The sequence below is a fragment of the Ornithodoros turicata genome, unplaced genomic scaffold (genome assembly GCF_037126465.1).
Source record: "Ornithodoros turicata isolate Travis unplaced genomic scaffold, ASM3712646v1 Chromosome42, whole genome shotgun sequence".
Classification (NCBI taxonomy): Eukaryota; Metazoa; Arthropoda; class Arachnida; order Ixodida; family Argasidae; genus Ornithodoros; species Ornithodoros turicata.
This window is the reverse complement of record NW_026999372.1, coordinates 254,553-273,188: the sequence shown is the minus strand read 5'-3', so window position 1 is coordinate 273,188 and position 18,636 is coordinate 254,553. Positions and strand designations below refer to the sequence as shown.

The following is an 18,636-nucleotide window of genomic DNA, read 5'->3' as shown; positions in this document are numbered from 1 at the left end:
GATCGTCAAAAGCAAGCGATCATGGATATATACGGGCATGTAATCAGAAGATTAGGACTCCGGCCATATATACGAATCATGTTGACAATATGTAGTCAGCGTTGCTACTTCACTCGCCTCGCAATAAGAAACGCCATCCACACATTTTGTTGTTTGGAGAGACACGTTCGGTGTTTTTGGCCAATCTAGTATTGCTCAAGTTGATGACACATTACTTTCCTGCCTTAACACACTGCGCAAGGAGCATTCAAATATCAATTTATTGACCATTTCTGATGTCAACTGCATGCTGTAAGATATTCGCTATATGTCTGATATGTACTTAATTCCAGATTTGCCTGCGTATCTTCGCATAATGATTGTCACTTGAAACTCAACAGGCGGTCCTCTCGCACACTTCATGTGAACCTGCGTGCCCCTTTGAGTGGCATCCATCCTGTGAGAAGATGCAGGTGCTTCGCTAGATCATGCGACGCCTTTCTTGACTTGTCACGCGACCTGTACAGATAAGCTGAGAGCTTCGCAATAGAGGGTTATCAAACGTTCGCATAGGCCAAAAAATATTTGGTAGGACAGTTTTGAGATATTTGAACGCGGTCAAGGAGTGAACTTCCCCATTTTCCATGCTGCTTTAAAGGGGCAGTAAATACGTAAACAAGGTGCGCATTTCTCTCCGTTAAATTAGTGAAAGCTTAGGCAGTGACAGCTCGTTGTACTTACTATCGCCGAAATCCGAAATGCGCTTGCATGCGGATGATATATACAATGCACTCTGTCGCTTCTTAGCTCCGCCCTGTGATCTCACTTGACGTCATTTTGACCTGGCTCTTTCCTCACCAATTATGAAGGGTTCCACGAATAATTTTACTTCACTTGCGAAAGTTGACTAGATGTTTGTTAATCATATTATATTCAACCCCTAAACGGTTCCATCTTCAAACTGGAAAAACGCGAATCAGTGAAACGAATCAGGGAGTGCGGACCCTGTAGCGTTAGCGTGAGGTCGCAGGCAGATCACAGGCTGGTACCGCTGTCCACCACCGTTGTCGCTTTCTGCGTTCAGTGGAGGTATCACACACGGAACAGGTTTCCTTACACGCAGCACCACACAAGCGAGAATGAATATACGGCGCTACAGTTCCTGAATCTCAGGTGAGCGATGGTCGTCGTCTTGGTCACCTTCGAATGGTTCAGACGACTGGGCTGGCGTACTTTGGATTGAACCACGCGGCATCGCGTCACCAGCTCGCGCGACTCAGTGGTTAGTGCGTGCTGGCCATGTCACGTCGTAATTGGGAGGTACCCGGGTGCGAATCGTGTCATGTGATAGCAGCCCAACTACTGACTTTCGCGTCAACATTAGGCTCTAAGTATTGCTTAGTCGAGACGGAGATGTTGGAGAGAGATTTCATGACGCTTAATTTCGAAACGGCGGATGGCAAAATGTAGTTCCCCAGAAACAAACAGAACACTCCGCCTCACCGCTGATAATAGAGCTTGTTTATTGGCTGGGAATCTGAAACGTCACGTCACGTCCCTCCAGAGCGTAGAGCTCCTCCCGCGATCGGACTGCAAAAGGCTACGTAGCCAGGTGGCGTATGCGTGGTGGAGAGAGGCGTGCGAGTTATCATGTTTGAAAGCATTTATATACGTCATTGAGTAGGCAGGAGCCGAATGAAATGTATATTGGGTTATTAGGAGCTGCGTTCGTTCATGGGGTTCATTATTTGTGAAATATTTGCCTACCTGTTTCGAAGGGTTCCCCTTTTGTTTTCGATCTAAAATTTCAAAAGTCATGAAAACTGCTTTTGATATTTGATAAAGGCTAGCTTCTACAAGCGAGCCTTTTTGGAGGTGCTTCTACAAGCCATACCATTCCAGCGCTGTTTTGTGCTCGTAGAAGTTGTTTCTATTTATCAGTCTGATCTGAAATCTTCTATTGTGTTTCCGGAATGTTACACGGCGGTTGCGACCGGCGTGGTATATTGTGTGGTGTGCACCGATGACGAAGACTATGTGCACCTGCTGCCACGCGCTGCTGCGCTAGCTTGTCCGTTCTACCGGCACCGTCCTAGCGTGAGGTCACGACTATCTGCCCGCTGGGACATTCCATCATCGCCGGTCAGGACATGTGTAATGTGTAGAGGAAGACCATCGTCCTCTACATTTGGCGACCCGGACGAAGAACACCAGATTCGGCGAAATTCGGCATCTTACCAACCCAAATTTGGACAACCACCGTCAATATCAGGCATCAATTCGGCCCACCTCACCACCACCAAACTTAGTGCTGACAGCAGTCGATGGCGCTACGGCAAAACTCGTGAGTCCCCAAGCACTTCGTTACACCGGGGGCTCGTAACGTAATAGGGGCCACCATCTTCTCACTCGGCTTCGACGCCCCGCACCGGTTGCGGTACGCCGTGGTCCATCACACTTCGCCAGGCCTTCACGTATATCGTGATGGTATTCCCCGGATCTACCAGCGGTACCTGGTCGAGCAACGTGCTCCCTCACCGCATCTCCGAGCCGCTGGTCACTCGCCCTGACGACGCGTCAGCTCGGCAACGCCAGAACACGCTCGTGACTACGGCTTACGTCGCCCCCATCGCAACACGCCCTGCGTGACTTCGCCACCCTCCCCGACGCTCCGGTACTCTTAGCCCACCAGCGTCCGCCAAGTTAGCCGTGATTCCTGCGCCGTGCCTCTTGTCACCGTGTCTCTACCCGCTCCGAGTCTGAGAGGGGGAGTACTGTGTACTGTGTCCTGTGTCCACCGATGACGACGACGATGTGCCCCTGCTGCCACGAGCTGCTGCGCTGGCTTGTCAGTTCTACCGGCACCGTCCTAGCGTGACGCCACGACCATCTGCCCGCTGGGACACTGCATCATCGCCGGTCAGGACTCATGTAAAGGAACACCATCTCCTCTACAACTTCTGCGCGGTGGACCTGGGGAGGAGAAATGTCTCTAATGGAGGAGCCTGCAACCGGGTGTTTTCCCTCTGGCTCCTCCATGTCTATGGTTTCTAGTTTGTGATATATTTTGTGTAGAATGAAATACAGTCAACCCTCGATTTATGAACCTTCGATTTATGAATTCCCTCGTTTTATGAACACTAGCACGAGGACCCAAACTTTTTACATGCATTTTTCCCTCGTTTTATGAACCTCGGTATTCGAATAATGAATGGAATTTCTGGCAACTAGGAGTTGCCCAGCGTTTTTGCCCTCAATTTATGAACGGGTCGTTCCGAGGCCAACAAAAACCTTCAAAGGGATTATTCGTGGTCTCATGAATGACGCTTGAACAGACAACACGTTTGCCAGGTATTGCACCCTCGGTTCTTAACCCCTCGAAATCCGAACAACGGGTTTTTGCAGAAGTGTTCCTGACCTCAATTCACGAATAAGGTGTCCGCTCTCACCCGGAGATTAATAGACATAGGTTAAAAAGCCCAGAGGAAATCCGAGACCAGTTGAGCGCGAACGTGCTGACATCTCCTCTTTCCAAGATTGCCACAGCGGAAGGCATGGTCCAAAGCAAAATTACACTATTTAGTATTGCATAATAAACAGAGTGTGAATGCGATAACATCTGTGCTTTGTGAGATTGATACAGCAGAAGGCATGGTCGAAAGCAAAATTACACAATATATTGCATTATAAACAAAAAAACAACTCGGAAATACTGTTCCATTTGCTCGATAGTACTCACCTAACGGAATTTTCGATTTATGAATCGCTCGATTTATGAACGATTTTTCGGGGAACCGAGGGTGTTCATAAATTGAGGGTTGACTGTAAATGAAAATGAAATCTCTCCAGCTTCCTGTTTCGTTTTCATTCCATCCCGATTTGAAGCCGAATTTGACACAGGTGGGAGAAAGTCTGTGGTGTGAAGGCACGTGCCTCACGACGGGGGTCGCCGATATTTCAAACAGTGATTGTTGTTGTTCATTGTCTCTGACAGTGTTTGTACTTGTCTCGTCTCCATTGTCACTTCACTCAACTGTTTTTGAACTTTTGAAACACTTTCAAACACTCCACGGCTATCGGGGGCTCTCGTCCTGAGCAACTTCCCTTCATATTTTCTTACGGATCCGCCAGAATCCTACCCACCAGACTTATGGTACGTATAAGCGGATATTATTCGGCAGGTATGACGTGCATCATTTTTTGCCCGATCGTTCTGAACTCTCCCTTTAAGCCTCACAACATACTGCTGTGTTTGTGAAAAACAAATCGAAACTATTTCATTCAGCTCACACACTACTTTACTTGAAGGTGCTAGTGGCCATCTTCGGTTTCGTTCAGTTCCGAATTTCAATTTGAAATGCAAAAATGTTATCTAGAACTTGCCGAGTATGTTTGGGTCAGGCAAGATGTGTCTAGCGAAGTGAATTGCTGGCGGAACTTTAGACTGCAACGGCTGTCTCTGCCGGAGCGTTCTAGTGCGGAAATTCGTGATGCTTCAATTGTGGTCGATCAACTGTGGTCGATAGAGTATCACGATATCTTCATTGTGTCCTTCATTGAGTCTTCATTGTTTCAATGTACTGACATCTTTCAGATTGGTACTACACAGGAAAAGGACCCTGTGGAGGACGCTTGGAGCCCAACATCTTCTACGACGCTCCCTTTTCATATAAAGCTATTGTACAATCTATGTGGGACACCACCCTGGTCAGGTACGTCGATCATGCGAGAATATCCAAATTCAACGGAGTATACACTAACTACACGCTATACAGATAACAGGACACGCACAGGAAAGCTTGTCCGCAGGGTCCATGACGACGAAGCATGAGCTTATAGGCACAACTACAAGGACGCTACGTAAGAACACAACGCGAGCTTGTGTTGTGTAGTTACTTACATCCTTGTAGTTGTTACAAAGAAGTTGTAGTTGGAGCTGTTTCGCTGTAAAAAACTTTTCTGAACGCAATGCGTGTGTTACGAATACGTATTCGTAACGCATGCATTGCGTTTGGGAAAGTTATTTCAACTTTGGAACTCCAATTGCGAATGCAGTGGGAGCACGAACTGGGTCCTGAATAGGTTCATTTGATTTTCAGTCCAATAGGCGGCAAAAGCACAACCGGTCGACCAATTGGAACACCAGTTTGGTGTACAATGGGAAGAACAACTGTTTTTGGAACGGGTCCAATTGGTCAAATGGGTGTCGAAAACACAACTGGTCGACAAACTGGATCCAATTGAAAATTTTCCAATTGGACCCATTACTTTTTTTTCGACTGGGGTACGATTATCCGAACTGTACTACCACTGCTCCGGTAAGCCAATTATGATGCACCTCCTTGATTTCATCACAAAGGATATAGCTACACCCTTGTCTTGGGGCTTACACATTGAGACTTCTGGTATACACTGTCTTGAAACTTGCGAAACTTGGTATGCGAAGGCGTTCCGTAATAATGCGATGACCAATTTTAGTATGCTAAGCGATTAGTTGTCTCAAGTCAAGACATGTACGTTACTCATAACATATGTGATGCTGCAGAGGTATGACCGTCCAAGAAGATATACAACAAGCAACGCTTGTCGTGTATTTTGTGTACTTTGTGGTCAGTATGGGATGTCTGACGTTGCATGTGCTAACAGCGTGCCTGTGAATTTGTTGCTCCTGAACCAGCAGAACTTGAGGATCGGGTGTTGATGGGCTGAACGAGTCCCCCGACATCACTCGACGTTTTGTCAACCCTGTCAACATTGGACTAAGTACAGCAGGTCTTGTGGACAGACTTTTAGACTTAGTGGGAAGCATATGTCTCAAGTGACGAGACGGATTTTTTTTATCGCACGAAGCAATCGGACCGCCGGAATGGAAAGGAGGTGCGGTGCCATGAACTGCTCGTGTTTCTAGTGAATATTGCCACAATTGCGACTACGAAAGAGAAGCTGAATATGAATCGCTGAAACAAGGTGCAGTGCCATCAGAAAACCTGTCCACACCGGTGAAAGAACATCCACAATATACGGCGCAAAAGCGTGATTGCTTTGTGTTATTGGGGATAACAAGGTCCGTGTGTTCCAAATGTTATCACATAATCAGGATTGTGCAAATGAGTTTATTATCTTCTGGTCAGCTTGGAACCTTGCGGCCGCTTATGACACACAAGAGGGAGAGAGAGTAAAAAAGACAAAATACTAGTTACAGAAACTAGTCACAAGACTCAGGTGTGCACTTTTTATAAAAATACATCTCGCTCAGCATGATCTTTCACTCTCAGAAAAAAAAAAAAGAGTATGAGAAACTCTATTGGGGGTGTTCACGCTGGTCACATATGCCTCCCTTTGTAGTCTTTGGTCTACTCCCCTTCTAAGGATGTTCTACTGACTCCCTTGATAAAGTAGTCCTCGACTCCCCTCCGTGAGGGTGTTACCCTGGCACCATTCCCGCATGTGCTTCCTTGACTGCCTAACAAGCACATCACAGAGAACACTAAGCACTCTTTCCTACCCTGTCATTAAGTGTTACTTCATTGGACTTATTTTGTGCAGATACCGATCTGCGCTACACCGCGTTACAAAAACAATACTGCCCGCGCCCCAAAACACGAACAACAGGCGCAGTGCCTCTCAGTCTTGCTCAATAGTAAAGGTAGAGTCCCATAGAACTACGGAAGCAGAACACTCCTCAGAAGCATTCATTGCGATTGCAGCACTATGCACTTTACAACCTGCCCCTAGAGCACAAAAGTCTTGTAATGGTGACGGACATACGCCTCATGAACTCGCACTGCATCTGCAGTAAAGTGCATCTGCATCTGCATCTGCGCTTAGCGTTGCAGAACACATATCCCTTTGTACCGAACGTTCCATTTCTTAGTTCTTTAGAGAGTATTTCCACGGACATTTTCCCTCCAATGAAACGACCGATCCAAGTGTCAGTTACAATTAAAGAGAAAAGAATACATTGTAGAATCTCTTTAAGAAACTTTATGAGCACAAGGAAACTTCCTTGTGCTCATATATTGTGCGGTAGATATGTAGGAAATAGGCACCAGCTTGCTCGTGAAATTGCAGAACCTGTTCCTCGGTGAGTAATGTTGGATACTTTCCAAGAATATTTGCCACAAACGGCTTTTTTTGGTACAGCCAGGGCTTGCCAGGGCTTGCGAAATGTAAATGCCTTCTGCAGGAACAAAACTACTTTTGCCATGCTAGACACAGGCTTGTTCATCTCTTCTATTATTTACAGGCGTGTCTCGGTAAAGTTAACAAATAAATAAGGATACCAGACTGTACTGTTGCATAGTCTGGAAGAACCTCGTTAGGGGAGTGAGGCTAACACCTCTCCATGAAGGGAGTGCACCTAAGACCCCACATTAAATACGAGCGAGAAAAGGTGTCGCTGCAACGCTTTCTGTGTTCGCAACGGTGTCCGAGCATTGTTTGACACCCTTTTGACTCACTTTTTTTCTGAGAGTGTAGAAACCATATTTTATGTAATCTATTGAATATTCTCTACTTTCATGTTTACAGGAAACATGTTTGAGAGCACAGCATAACCAGTGCAGCCCACTAGTCAAAGCAGACAAATTTTGTGCAGCCGCCTCTTTGCAGAACTGCATTGCATTGCAATATTGGTGCAAAGTTACTGCAATAATTTGTGCTGACTGTGTTGCTATGTTTTCTGCCGAAATGTTCTTTGTGTTTTATTAAACAAAGTCAGCACCTTTCAGTAGAATAGTTTGTTCCCTGGCCTCTTGAACTCTCTTTAAAGAAAGGACTGAAAGATTCGAGATTCGTAAGTCTCGTGAATTCGTAGAACCTTCCTTGGATTCGAATTCGGATTCAAGAAATTCTAGATTCGTCCATCTCTTAATATTCTCAACACAGAACTGTATTGATAATATTGAGAGGACGAATGGGGTGTTTCATCCACCATGGTCGATGGCAGTCGATGCTCTACCCCATTACCGGATCCCCAGGATCGGAATTTTCCGTAATGATAAACGCAGGCCCATTATTGTCCGCTTCGCGAACTTTAAAGTAAAAGATAGTGTGCTACAGTTGCGGCACAAGCTAAAAGAGAGTGAATTCAGCATTGCAGAAGACTTTTCTCTACCCACTCGTCTTGCTAGGAAAAAGCTATTAGAGTATGGGAAGAGCATGAACAGTCCTTTTAAGCTTCGCTACAATAAGTTATACATCGACAACAAATGTTTTATGTATGATAGTGAAGCTGACTCTGTCTACGAAAACACTAGTCCTTCACGGTACCAGAACAGAATCAATTCAGGAGAAACGCTGGATTCTGCGAGTTCGAGTAATGAGGCACGCGGTTCGTATGTAAGCGTCGTCGAACGCACGCCTAATTGACCACTCGCAGAGGGTGATGGTCATAGTTCTACAAATGAAATAACTGTTGTGTACACCAATATACGGAGTGTTGTAAACAAGCGTGACGATCTTTGCTCAGTTATTGACTCATGTGATGCATCTATAGTTGTGCTGACTGAAACGTGCATTAATCTCAAACCGTGAGTTATTTAGGTGTGAACGTGATTACAATGTTTTCCGCGCTGATAGAGGCTCACGCCCCAAGCAGCACAGTGTACTGAAAGTCGAGTGCAATGGGGGTGGCCGGTATGTGTCTTATCAATGTTCTTTAGATTCACGAGTGTGTTCAAGGCCTTCCACCTACCCGTCCACCCCTATTGCACTCGACTTTCAGTACATTGTGCTGCTTGGGGCACTGGTGGTGGTGTCCTCGTGGCAGTAGCCGTACACCTCAACGCAGTTATCGTGAACATTGATTGTGATCTTGAAATACTTTGGGTTTTAATATGTTGTCAACACGTCCGTTTTGTTTTGGGCGTCTGTTATCGTCCTCCATCGCTGGATCGTTCATTCATGTGCAAACTTCATGATGTCCTTAATACGGTAGTTATTCGTTATCCAGCATTACCTTTATTCCTGCTCGGTGACTTTAATTTTCCTAATATAACTTGGGAGCGTGAATCACCATGTGTTGTACCATATTCTTCTGACTGTAATGAATTCTTAGACCTGTGCTTAGACTTTAATTTAACTGAACTTGTAAAAGAGCCAACTAGGGTAACAGAGGTCACTTCATCAACATTAGACCTCGTCTTCACTACAACGCCAACTTACCTGTCATCTATGACGTGCTCACCTGGTCTCAGTGATCACAAAATCATCCACTTTAAGCTTAACATGTCTACTCCATGTCCAGTAAGGCAGAGTAAAATAATTCGGGATTACAAGAATGCTGATTTCACAACTATCAACAGCTTGCTTGAAGCATGGTCGTCAGACTTTCTTCAAATATGTCACACGCGGTCAGTAAATGAAAACTGGAACGCGTTCAGAAACTTTGTGGAGTTTCTCATGGAAAAATACATTCCGCAACGCAGAATTTTCTCGCGGTCTGACTCCCCGTGGTTCAACACTCATCTCACGAGGTTGCGAAATAAGAAAAAAAGGTTATTTCGTGCCGCTAAGCAGTCTGGCAACGCAGAACGTTGGGCCGTATTCTACTACACTGAGCAAAAATATAAAGAGGAAGTTTTAAACGCAAGGAATACTTTCTTCGAGCAAACTCTGCCGACCATGCTAAAAGAGAATCCCAGGAAGTTTTGGAGTGTCTTCAGAGATGGGGGCGAACATGATGTTAAGCTGCAACAACCAAGTGGTGATGATATTCCGCCTGATCAGTGCGCTTCCGTGTTAAATGATCAATTTTCTAAGTCATTTTCTCACACTGCATCTGTAGATATGTCATATAGCATATCAGTTAACCTTCTTCCAATGGATCCCCTAGTGTTTGACATCGTTGGAATTATGAAGGTGATTGACGCGATAAAACTGTGATCTTCGGCAGGCGTTGATGGAATCAATAGCAAATTTCTTAAAGCAACTTCACTTTCATCCGCCGCTGTACTTTCGACACTTTTTCAACAGTCACTAGAAGAAGGTTGTGTTCCATCCGATTGGAAGGTTGGGAAGGTGATTCCGCTGTACAAATCCGGAGATAGAAGTTCACCCTTGAGTTACGGGATTATATAGTTGACCAGTGTGCCATGTACAATTTTCGAACACACTTAGTCAATCACTTGGAATTTCACTCATTTTTTTGTCCTCATCAGCATGGATTTCGTAAATTTTTCTCTTGTGCTACGCAACTAGTTTCACTGACTCATGAACTTGCCCTTATCCTTGACCACAGCTCCCAGGTAGACTGCGTCTTTTTAGATTTCGCTAAAGCATTCGATAAAGTTTCTCATTCTCTGCTCCTGTACAAACTAAGCAAACTTAGCGTTGATCAGAAAATCTTAGTATGGATTGAACAGTTTCTTTCCTGCCGCGTTCAATTTGTATCTGTCAATAATCATGATCCATCTCCCCCTCCGGTTACCTCTGGTGTACCGCAGGGGTCCGTACTTGGTCATCTGTTATTCCTAATCTATATTAATGATCTACCTGGCTTTGTCAAATCGTCTCTCAGATTGTACGCCGACGACTGCGTTGTGTATCGCGAAATCAAAACAACCGATGACGTTGAACAGCTTCAGTCCGACTTAACAGCGATCTCACTATGGTGTCAGAAATGGTCAATGGAATTAAACATCGCAAAATGTAAACACATGAGAATAACACGTAAACTGTCGCCAGCAGAACCATACTGCATTGATAACGTGCCACTTGAGCAGGTATCTTCTTATAAATATTTAGGTGTAATCCTGTCTTCAAACCTCTCATGGAAACCACATGTTTGCTACATTATAAATAAGGCCAATCGTACGCTCGGATACCTTAAACGACCTTAAACGTAACTTCTCTCGTGTCCCTAGTAGCCTTAAACTAAACTTGTACAAGTCGCTGATTAGACCCCATCTTGAGTATGCTTCAGCTGTATGGAGCCCTAGTAATCGTACCCTGATTAACGAATTGGAGCAAGTGCAGAACCGAGCCGCGCGATTCATTCTCTGCAACTACCATCGAACATCCAGCGTGACACTAATGAAGAATCATTTATCATTACAATCATTACAGTCCCGACGCGACTTTTCTAGCATTTCTCTGTTTCATAAAATTTATTATCACAACATGTCGCTAAAAAACGAACTTCTTTCCTCTGCACATTATATATCCTTGCGAGTAGATCATTCTCACAGTGTTTGTTCCCATAGCTGCAACTAACACACTGGCTGATTCGTTTATCCCGCGCACAGCACGTAGGTGGAACCACCTTCCTTCTTCTGTTTCCAACATCAGCTCTATCACTCATTTCAACAATGCACTTAGCGAATATAGTATTTGATACCTGTTTTGATACGTGTGCTTATTTGTCCATGAAACCTGCATTTTGATCAACTGCATTTCTTGTTCTTGTTTTTGTATAACATATGTGTATGTATCTATTTTCAATATATTACCCACTCCCCTCTGTAATGAAGAACCCTGAGTGTAAATAAATAAATAAATAAAATAAATAAATAAATTACTTGTGGTGATGCGGGGAATGAAAATATGAGATCCGTCACAATAAGGATCTATGTGTTGTAGTACCCAGAGAGGTGAAGAGAGCTTTCGTGGGTTGAGGGGGGGGGGGGGGTATGTGGCCAGGGACCAAGCAATTTTGTGTGTGAGAGAGAGGGAGGAGCGCAGCTCGTTAAGGGATCCGGAGACTACGGTTCGGGAATGTGTTTGCAATGGAGGGGAGTATGTTCTGTCTGTAGTTTTCTCAGTACGACATACTGGCGTGAGCAGGGGAGTCATAGGCAATCCATATTATCAGCATTGTCGGTACCATCTGTAATTCACGTTACAGAATGGCAGAAACACAAAATATTTTCAAGTGTACACCCATGTACTATATGCATGAGGTAATTGCCGGCGCAGGGGGAGGGTTGGCTGCGCACGACTGCGATGCAAAAAGAAAAAAAGGTTGCGCCCCTAGCGGCAAAGTCGACCGAAGGAGTTCACAGTATGCTGCTGCTGTCGGAAGATAGCCTTGTGCGTTTTGCTTTCATGCTTCTTTGCTTTTTGCCGGCGAACTACCAGACGGATGAAGTCTGTCTCGGCAGTTCGGAGAGAGTAAGAATTAGATTTGAACTAGAGAGTATAACAGAACTAAGTGAACGCGCGTCAACGCACAGGTGGACGCATCATCACAGTATCATGTGCGCAGGAAGAAATCGAAAATATTTGAAAAGGAAGAAAAATGCACAAAAGTATTTCGCTGCGCTGAGCATTTCCGGATTGCCGTTGTTTCCAAGTCGTTTTCTTCAGCAAGGTGATCTAAATGTATGTGGAAGTATTGTACGCTTGCAGCAGTTGGAGATTGCCGCATGTGCGCCACGAAGTCTCTGAGGCAGTCGATAAACTCACATGACCATATGACTCTCGTTTTGCAGGATAGCGAAGGAGGATGTATGTGATCTCGAACATCTTGAACATTGCTACCAACATCTCATCCCTGCATATAAGTAAGGGTCATCTTTCATAATGGCTTCTCTCGGCGGATGAGTCGGTAGATTCCAAGATAGCGGATTCAAAGCAAGCCGATGAAGGTGGTAACTTTTTTGGGCGGATACAAATCGCTGAGGTCTTTCGCGACTGACATTAAATGTGCTGTGTCATATGCGGAGATTTTTTATTCTGATGGATGTCACAAACGTCCAGTATTTCCGTCCATTAGACGTGCTCAGACATGTGGATGGGATATACATGTTTATAGTACATCCCTGACATATCCCGTGGATTAAAATGGATATCTATTAGACGTGCACAATATCTAGGACTACACCTGTTTATTTACAGGGAGGACTTGAATAGAAGCCTATGCCACACAACGACAGACACGAAAAACGCGCCTACATTTTCAGGAGTAGTGGGATTCCGCATAGATGAATTCTGTAAGACGAGCGCTACTATGTATGGAAGGAGAGCGGTAAGCATCACTACGTGAAAAAAATATCATATACTTGGTATTTTCGTATTGTTTAGATTATGAAAATGTAGACGAGGTCGTAGTGCGGCGAAGTAATACAGCGATTTTTTTTTCGATTCTTACCCCCGGTTGCACCAACGACGCTTAACGCCGAACCGAGTTCGCAGAGCTAGTTGAGCTCGGTTCCAGTTTCCGAGCGTTGCACCAAACGAACTGAACACTAGCGCCGCCCTCAAACTGCTATTAAACCTCCACTCAGCGGAACCGCCCTCGTCGGCGGCTCAGGGCGAGGAGCCGCGCTGATGCCGTCAGCTGTTTGCTCGATTATTTGTTGAAATAGTCGTGCGGAGGCGACAACAAATGAATTTCTGTCATTACTACGAGGAAGAATAGTGTCAACGGTTCTTCTGCTGATACAGTTGCATCTGACAAGAAGGATGGGCGCATTTTCAAGTCCTCGGAATGGTGGAATGGTTTCGTGTAAGCGGACATGTTGACTGTTGTGAGGTGCTGTGTGTGTGTGTGTGTGCGTGTGCGCTCAACTTTTATGAGCACAGATTGTGTAAAATAATGCCGCAGATGTGGTAGCTAAACATATGTGAGCAGCCGCGTTGGCTGCCTGTGTTCGTATGTGAATGTGGTGGTTTACGAAGTGCTGTTCACGGCGCAGCTCATCGATACAAGTGAAATACGTGAGTGCACGGTTCATAAATGCTGTGATTTGGGTCCGGATGAGAGAAGTGGCAACGGAACGATCTCTGCGTTGCCAGTGTTTGCCCAAACGTACGGTAGCCCTTGCTAAATCAACTTTTTCCGCGTAATGAGTGTTTAATTACTCTGACACTGGGTTTTTGCTTTCGAAAGTTGTTCACTTCTGTAACCCGGGATTCTTCGCAGACGATGTTACGCAGACAGACGAATGCAGACCAACAGCGATGTATTGTACAGTCCTCATGTAATAAATAGCTGTAGTCTTCCACACTTGTTGCCTGGACGTTTTTCTTTTTGTAATGTAAAAACGAAATTTTCATCAATCGCGGTCTCTTTCATGCTATCGAATTAGCTTCAGCTGCGATTGCAGACGACAAAACAGTTGGAGGTCGTCTTGCGACTTCTTGTTGGTCAACAAAATGACTGCACTTTTGTCTGGGTTCTTGTCTGAGGACAGTGACATTCAAGATCTACAGGACGTTCTTCTTCTGCCAAGGGAAGCAATGCCAAGGCAAATGTGCCCACGAGATGACCCATTTAGCAGGTTGGATGATGAGGCATTTAGGAAAAGGTTCCGCTTGACGAAAGCCGCGACTCTGCACGTTCTTGGACTGTTTGAGGCACAACTTTCACATGCAAGCAACAGAAACAACCCAGTGTTGCCACTCAACCAACTGTTGATAACGCTGCGCTTCTATGCGACAGGCACATTTCAGGCTGCTCTTGGGGACCTTTCTTTCATTCATAAGTATACAGTAAGCCGCATTGTTAAGAAAGTGTCACGTGTACTGGCATCTCTGTCAAAGGACATTGATTAAATTTCCGACAACAGCAACAGAGCGGGCTACCACCACGGAAGAATTCTATAACATATCAAACTTCCCGTTTGTTGTCGGTGCTCTGGACTGCACCCACATTGCAATTCAGTCTCCAGGTGGTCGACTAGCAGAGCTGTATAGAAACCGGAAAGGATATTTCTCTCTGAATGTGCAGGTTGTGTGTAATGCACACCTCCCCAAGAACACTCGCGATCCTCAGGACTTCCTCAAAGTGTCATCGCGTCCTCGTCCGTGATGGGATGTACGGAGGAGATCCCGAGAGTGTCATCATGGGATCTTCCAGTGATAGTCATTTGCGTACATCCTGCGGCCGCCAGCCGGAGGACATATATAGGAGGAGTAAATTAGTTTAATAATGCGATGTGCATTTCTATGCCTGCGCCCATTAATTAGTGTTTCGGTTTGTTTCTCATAACCAAATGCAACCAAATCAGCAGTAATCATTTATAAACTACAAAATACCAGAAAGAGAGAATAGTAGAATAGAAAGAGAAAATACAAAAATACAGGGATACAAATTGAGTGATTTCAACGGATACTTCATGCACTGGGTTCAATATGCGATAAAATATAGCTTGCTACACATCTCATTGTGATCTTGTTCCCATGAACATCCGTGCAAGGTCCCTGACAGGATTCTGCACGGAGCATTTTCGTGGAAGATACAGAAAAGTGATGGCATATTACAGCGCGTGCTTGACTTTCGCTGGATGTTTTAAATCAACTAAGTAGGAAACACGGACGCTACATTGGTTGTATCCTGATACTCCAAGGAATTTGTCACTGGTGTGTTACTTATATATTAAATTGAATTACACTTAGGTACCTCACCCTTGGTTCTGACTGCGATGCTAGGAGGACTCTCGCACATGCGAGAGTTCGTAAGATAGGCAATACATAGTATATGTTGTGTCTGCGAAAGGAAATGCCACTGTTGGATACTCCTTTCAAAGTCAGCTGTCTTAGTCTTACACTTAGTGGCACATGACCTTTTATATTTTTTGCTTTTTATACCACGACACCCATTCTTCGTTATCGAAAAACAATCAAAAATGAGAGACGGAAAATGACAAGCTGCTGGCCGAGGTTGAAAACTGCAAGAGAGGGAGTCCGTTTCCACTGTAAACGCCTGCACACTGCTAAAAGTGAGAAATGAAAGCAGATTTACTGTAGAATTTGACATGATCCTATAGTGCTCCTAAGAGTATCCCAGTCTTGTCCCTAGATGTTGTCCCTAGGACCATCTCTGGAGTCTCATTCTAACACTTTTCTAACAAATTGAGGATCATGTGGGGATATTCCCAGGATGTCACCGCTGTCCCGCAATGACATCCTCAGGATAAGTGAGGGATGTCAGCGTGTTCTTGGGGCTGCAAATCACAAATATTGTTGCCAGATGGCCGGGGAGTGTCCATGACAGTACGATTTTCAATAATTCTTTGCTGCAAGGGGAGTTCGAACGGGGCACATATGGCCAGTCACTTCTGCTTGGTGACGGCGGATACGCCTGTCGGCCATACCTGATGACACCCCTTCGAGCAGCGCGTACAACATCCGAACGAAGATATAACGCATCCCATATACGCACCCGTAACACTGTAGAGAGAATGTTTGGCGTTTGGAAGCGGCGCTTCCCTGCTCTCACGTACGGGCTTCGCATCAAGCTTAGTACAGCACTTGAGGCTATTGTTGCTATGGCAGTGTTACAAACATTGTCTCTGCAACTGGTGATCCTGTGCCAGGTGCAGATTGTGATGATCCACGTCCTGTTCATCCTGAAGTGGAACCTCTCCCGGGATTGGACACTTCGACCGGAAGCAGAACGCGACAACAGCTCACCCAAGGCTTTTTTTAGAGTGGTGAGGACAAAGCGTTTGTAAAGAACGACTATTTGCACAGCAAATTTTTCCCCCTTGAAAGGGTTGTGCTTGCTTTGCATATTTCATGTACGTACACATAAATGGAGCACATGTTGGATGTGCATTATTAGAAACATAATTCACTGGTTGTTTACACTCTCTTGCAAGATTTGCAGCTCTAAATTCATCTTTTTCACTTGGTTTTCAGCTTCTTCTGTCTTGATACAAAGCAGTCTCATCTCAGCCTCATGCCGCTCCTTCAATATTTTTAACTTTGCATCCAAATATGCCTTCCTCGGATCAGCCACTCCAGCATACTTGTGGAAAGCACTCCGGTTGGAGGGCCCTCCTGTGCGTGGATGTGTTGTGGACCTGTCATTTTGATTTACGCTACTGGCTTCTGCGGAAGTTTCATCCTGAAGCAATAGTTTAGTACAGTATAAGGGCAGCACACAGTGTACACATCCTTGCACAAGTGCCGCATATGCTCACGAATTCAGAAGTTGTGTTTGGTTGTGCGGCGCTTGTCTCTGCTGCAGTGAACACACTTCTTTCTTGGGTGTTCTGAAGTTGAACAGTGTCTGTTAATTGAAATGAAAGTACGAGGGTTCTGCTACCAGGTTTGGCTTGGTGTAATAAAATGGAGAGTGTGACCCTTATTAAGAGAGCCAGCTACTCCAATTCAATGTTGAATGAAGTAAAGCACACACACATGTAGTTTTCTATGTTTTTCCATATCATAGCTGTGACTCGTATTTACTTGTGAAGTCGTTTTATGTGAACACATTTACCTTGAGGGAAACGCGTTACATTCGCCAAAGATGTTTGAAGCGCAGATCAATTTGTTGCGGCCCCTTGTAATAAATAGAACCATAAATCAATCTACAAAATATTATAGCAACTCCTTTTCTATTAACATTCTTTTTTGTTTCCTTTTCACCCGGTTCTTTGCAGCTATTGAGATTTTTTCCGTGATATTTTTACCTTTACTTTGTGATGCTATCGCAGACAACGAAAAATTACAAAGGTGTCTTCTGCCAGTATATCGTCGTGAGACAAAATGCCGGAACTTGAAGTCTGAAGTCTGCCGGAAGTCTGAATTCTTGGCGCACAACAGTGACTTCCAAGACCTTCAGGACATGCATCTTTTTCTGAGGGGCATCTTTTCCAAGGTCATTTTTGAAGACGACTACGATAGACACAGCAAACAAGAAAAATGCTTTATTTACAAGTAACTTTTAGTTAAATGCAGGGGTCATACGCTTTGTACTGCAAACATATATATATATACTCATGGAACGATGCGACAGCACCAGAGGACACGTGTTTCGCCGTGTTTGTGGCTCGTCAGCCCTGGGTAGCTGCGCATCGTTCGGGATTGGCTATTTTTTAATGGTTTTTTCCTCTGTTTATATATATATATATTACTGCGTTATATATTATACTGCAAACATATATATTTCATCAACAAAGGAAGCATATGCTAAATGTGAGTATGCTGTTGCAGTCTCTGTAATTCAAGCTTTGCTTTTGCCAGCTGTGTCACTGTCAGCTCTGCCTCGCAGAGGAGCACCTTCATTTTCATTTCGTGTTGCTCCTTCAGCATCTTCAGCTTTTCCTCAAAGTATGCTTTTCTGGCATCAGCAACTCCAGCATATGTGTCCAGGGCACGCTGGCTGGTGGATGCTCTAGCAGGTTGCCCCGCCATACGTGATGCTGCTGTAGGCATGACATTATGGCTTTCGTTTTGTGTCACGGTAGAAGCTTCAACCTGAAATAGTGGCATCAGCAAAAGATATTACAGTGGATAGGAGAGCCTAGCATGAAGGCATTGTATGGGGAGCATTTCAGTTTTTACAACATGTTTAAAAACGTGCCATGGAACGGGCCTGTTACTATAAGTCAAAAGCAGGCAATGTGACATGTCGGTGGGAAAAAGATATGATAGTCGTCGACAAATACCTGTTTGATCCCAATATCCCATTTTAGAAACGTATCTTATAACTGAAGTAACTACAAGGATTTTTTGAGACACAAGTACAATATGAGTTCACTAACACCGTCCCACTGCAAAAAAAAAAAAAAAAGAAAGAAAAACTATAATAGATCCTCACAGTTCCTGAAGATGTGCTGGGCCCAGTGGCAGATGGTGGGGCAGCCATTACTTCCAGCTCGATACTGGTTCGTTCTGTGTCAGCGTTCCCAAGCGTACCTGTTAAAATGCACAGAAAGTATGAGGGCACCATATTCTACGTGGATGGCTCTACCTTTTTTTAAATAG

General features: G+C 44.7%; 2 protein-coding genes across 2 annotated transcripts in view; both read left to right on the top strand.

Annotated features, from left to right (window-relative positions):
- Positions 1 to 18,636, top strand: part of LOC135374081 (uncharacterized) — a 35,177-nt gene that overhangs the window by 12,547 nt on the left and 3,994 nt on the right. The window contains exons 3-5 of the mRNA XM_064607079.1: positions 4,574 to 4,691; positions 12,411 to 12,482; positions 12,817 to 12,946. Coding sequence (XP_064463149.1) covers positions 4,669 to 4,691; positions 12,411 to 12,482; positions 12,817 to 12,946 — 225 coding nt within the window. The 5' untranslated portion in view covers positions 4,574 to 4,668. The remainder of the gene's footprint in view (positions 1 to 4,573; positions 4,692 to 12,410; positions 12,483 to 12,816; positions 12,947 to 18,636) is intronic.
- On the top strand, positions 14,077 to 16,376 carry LOC135374088 (putative nuclease HARBI1). Its single transcript, XM_064607085.1, has 3 exons — positions 14,077 to 14,168; positions 14,431 to 14,655; positions 15,854 to 16,376. Exons 1-3 carry the CDS (start codon positions 14,077 to 14,079, stop codon positions 16,374 to 16,376), a joined length of 840 nt encoding a protein of 279 aa, XP_064463155.1.

Bases quoted from the DNA above. Each gene is read 5' to 3' on its own strand.
- LOC135374088 (XM_064607085.1), top strand. From the start codon at position 14,077: ATGACTGCACTTTTGTCTGGGTTCTTGTCTGAGGACAGTGACATTCAA. The intron at 14,169-14,430 runs GCAAATGTGCCC...CGCATTGTTAAG, and splicing joins CCAAGGGAAGCAATGCCAAG to AAAGTGTCACGTGTACTGGC. The intron at 14,656-15,853 runs GTGTAATGCACA...GAGGGATGTCAG, and splicing joins TCTCTGAATGTGCAGGTTGT to CGTGTTCTTGGGGCTGCAAA.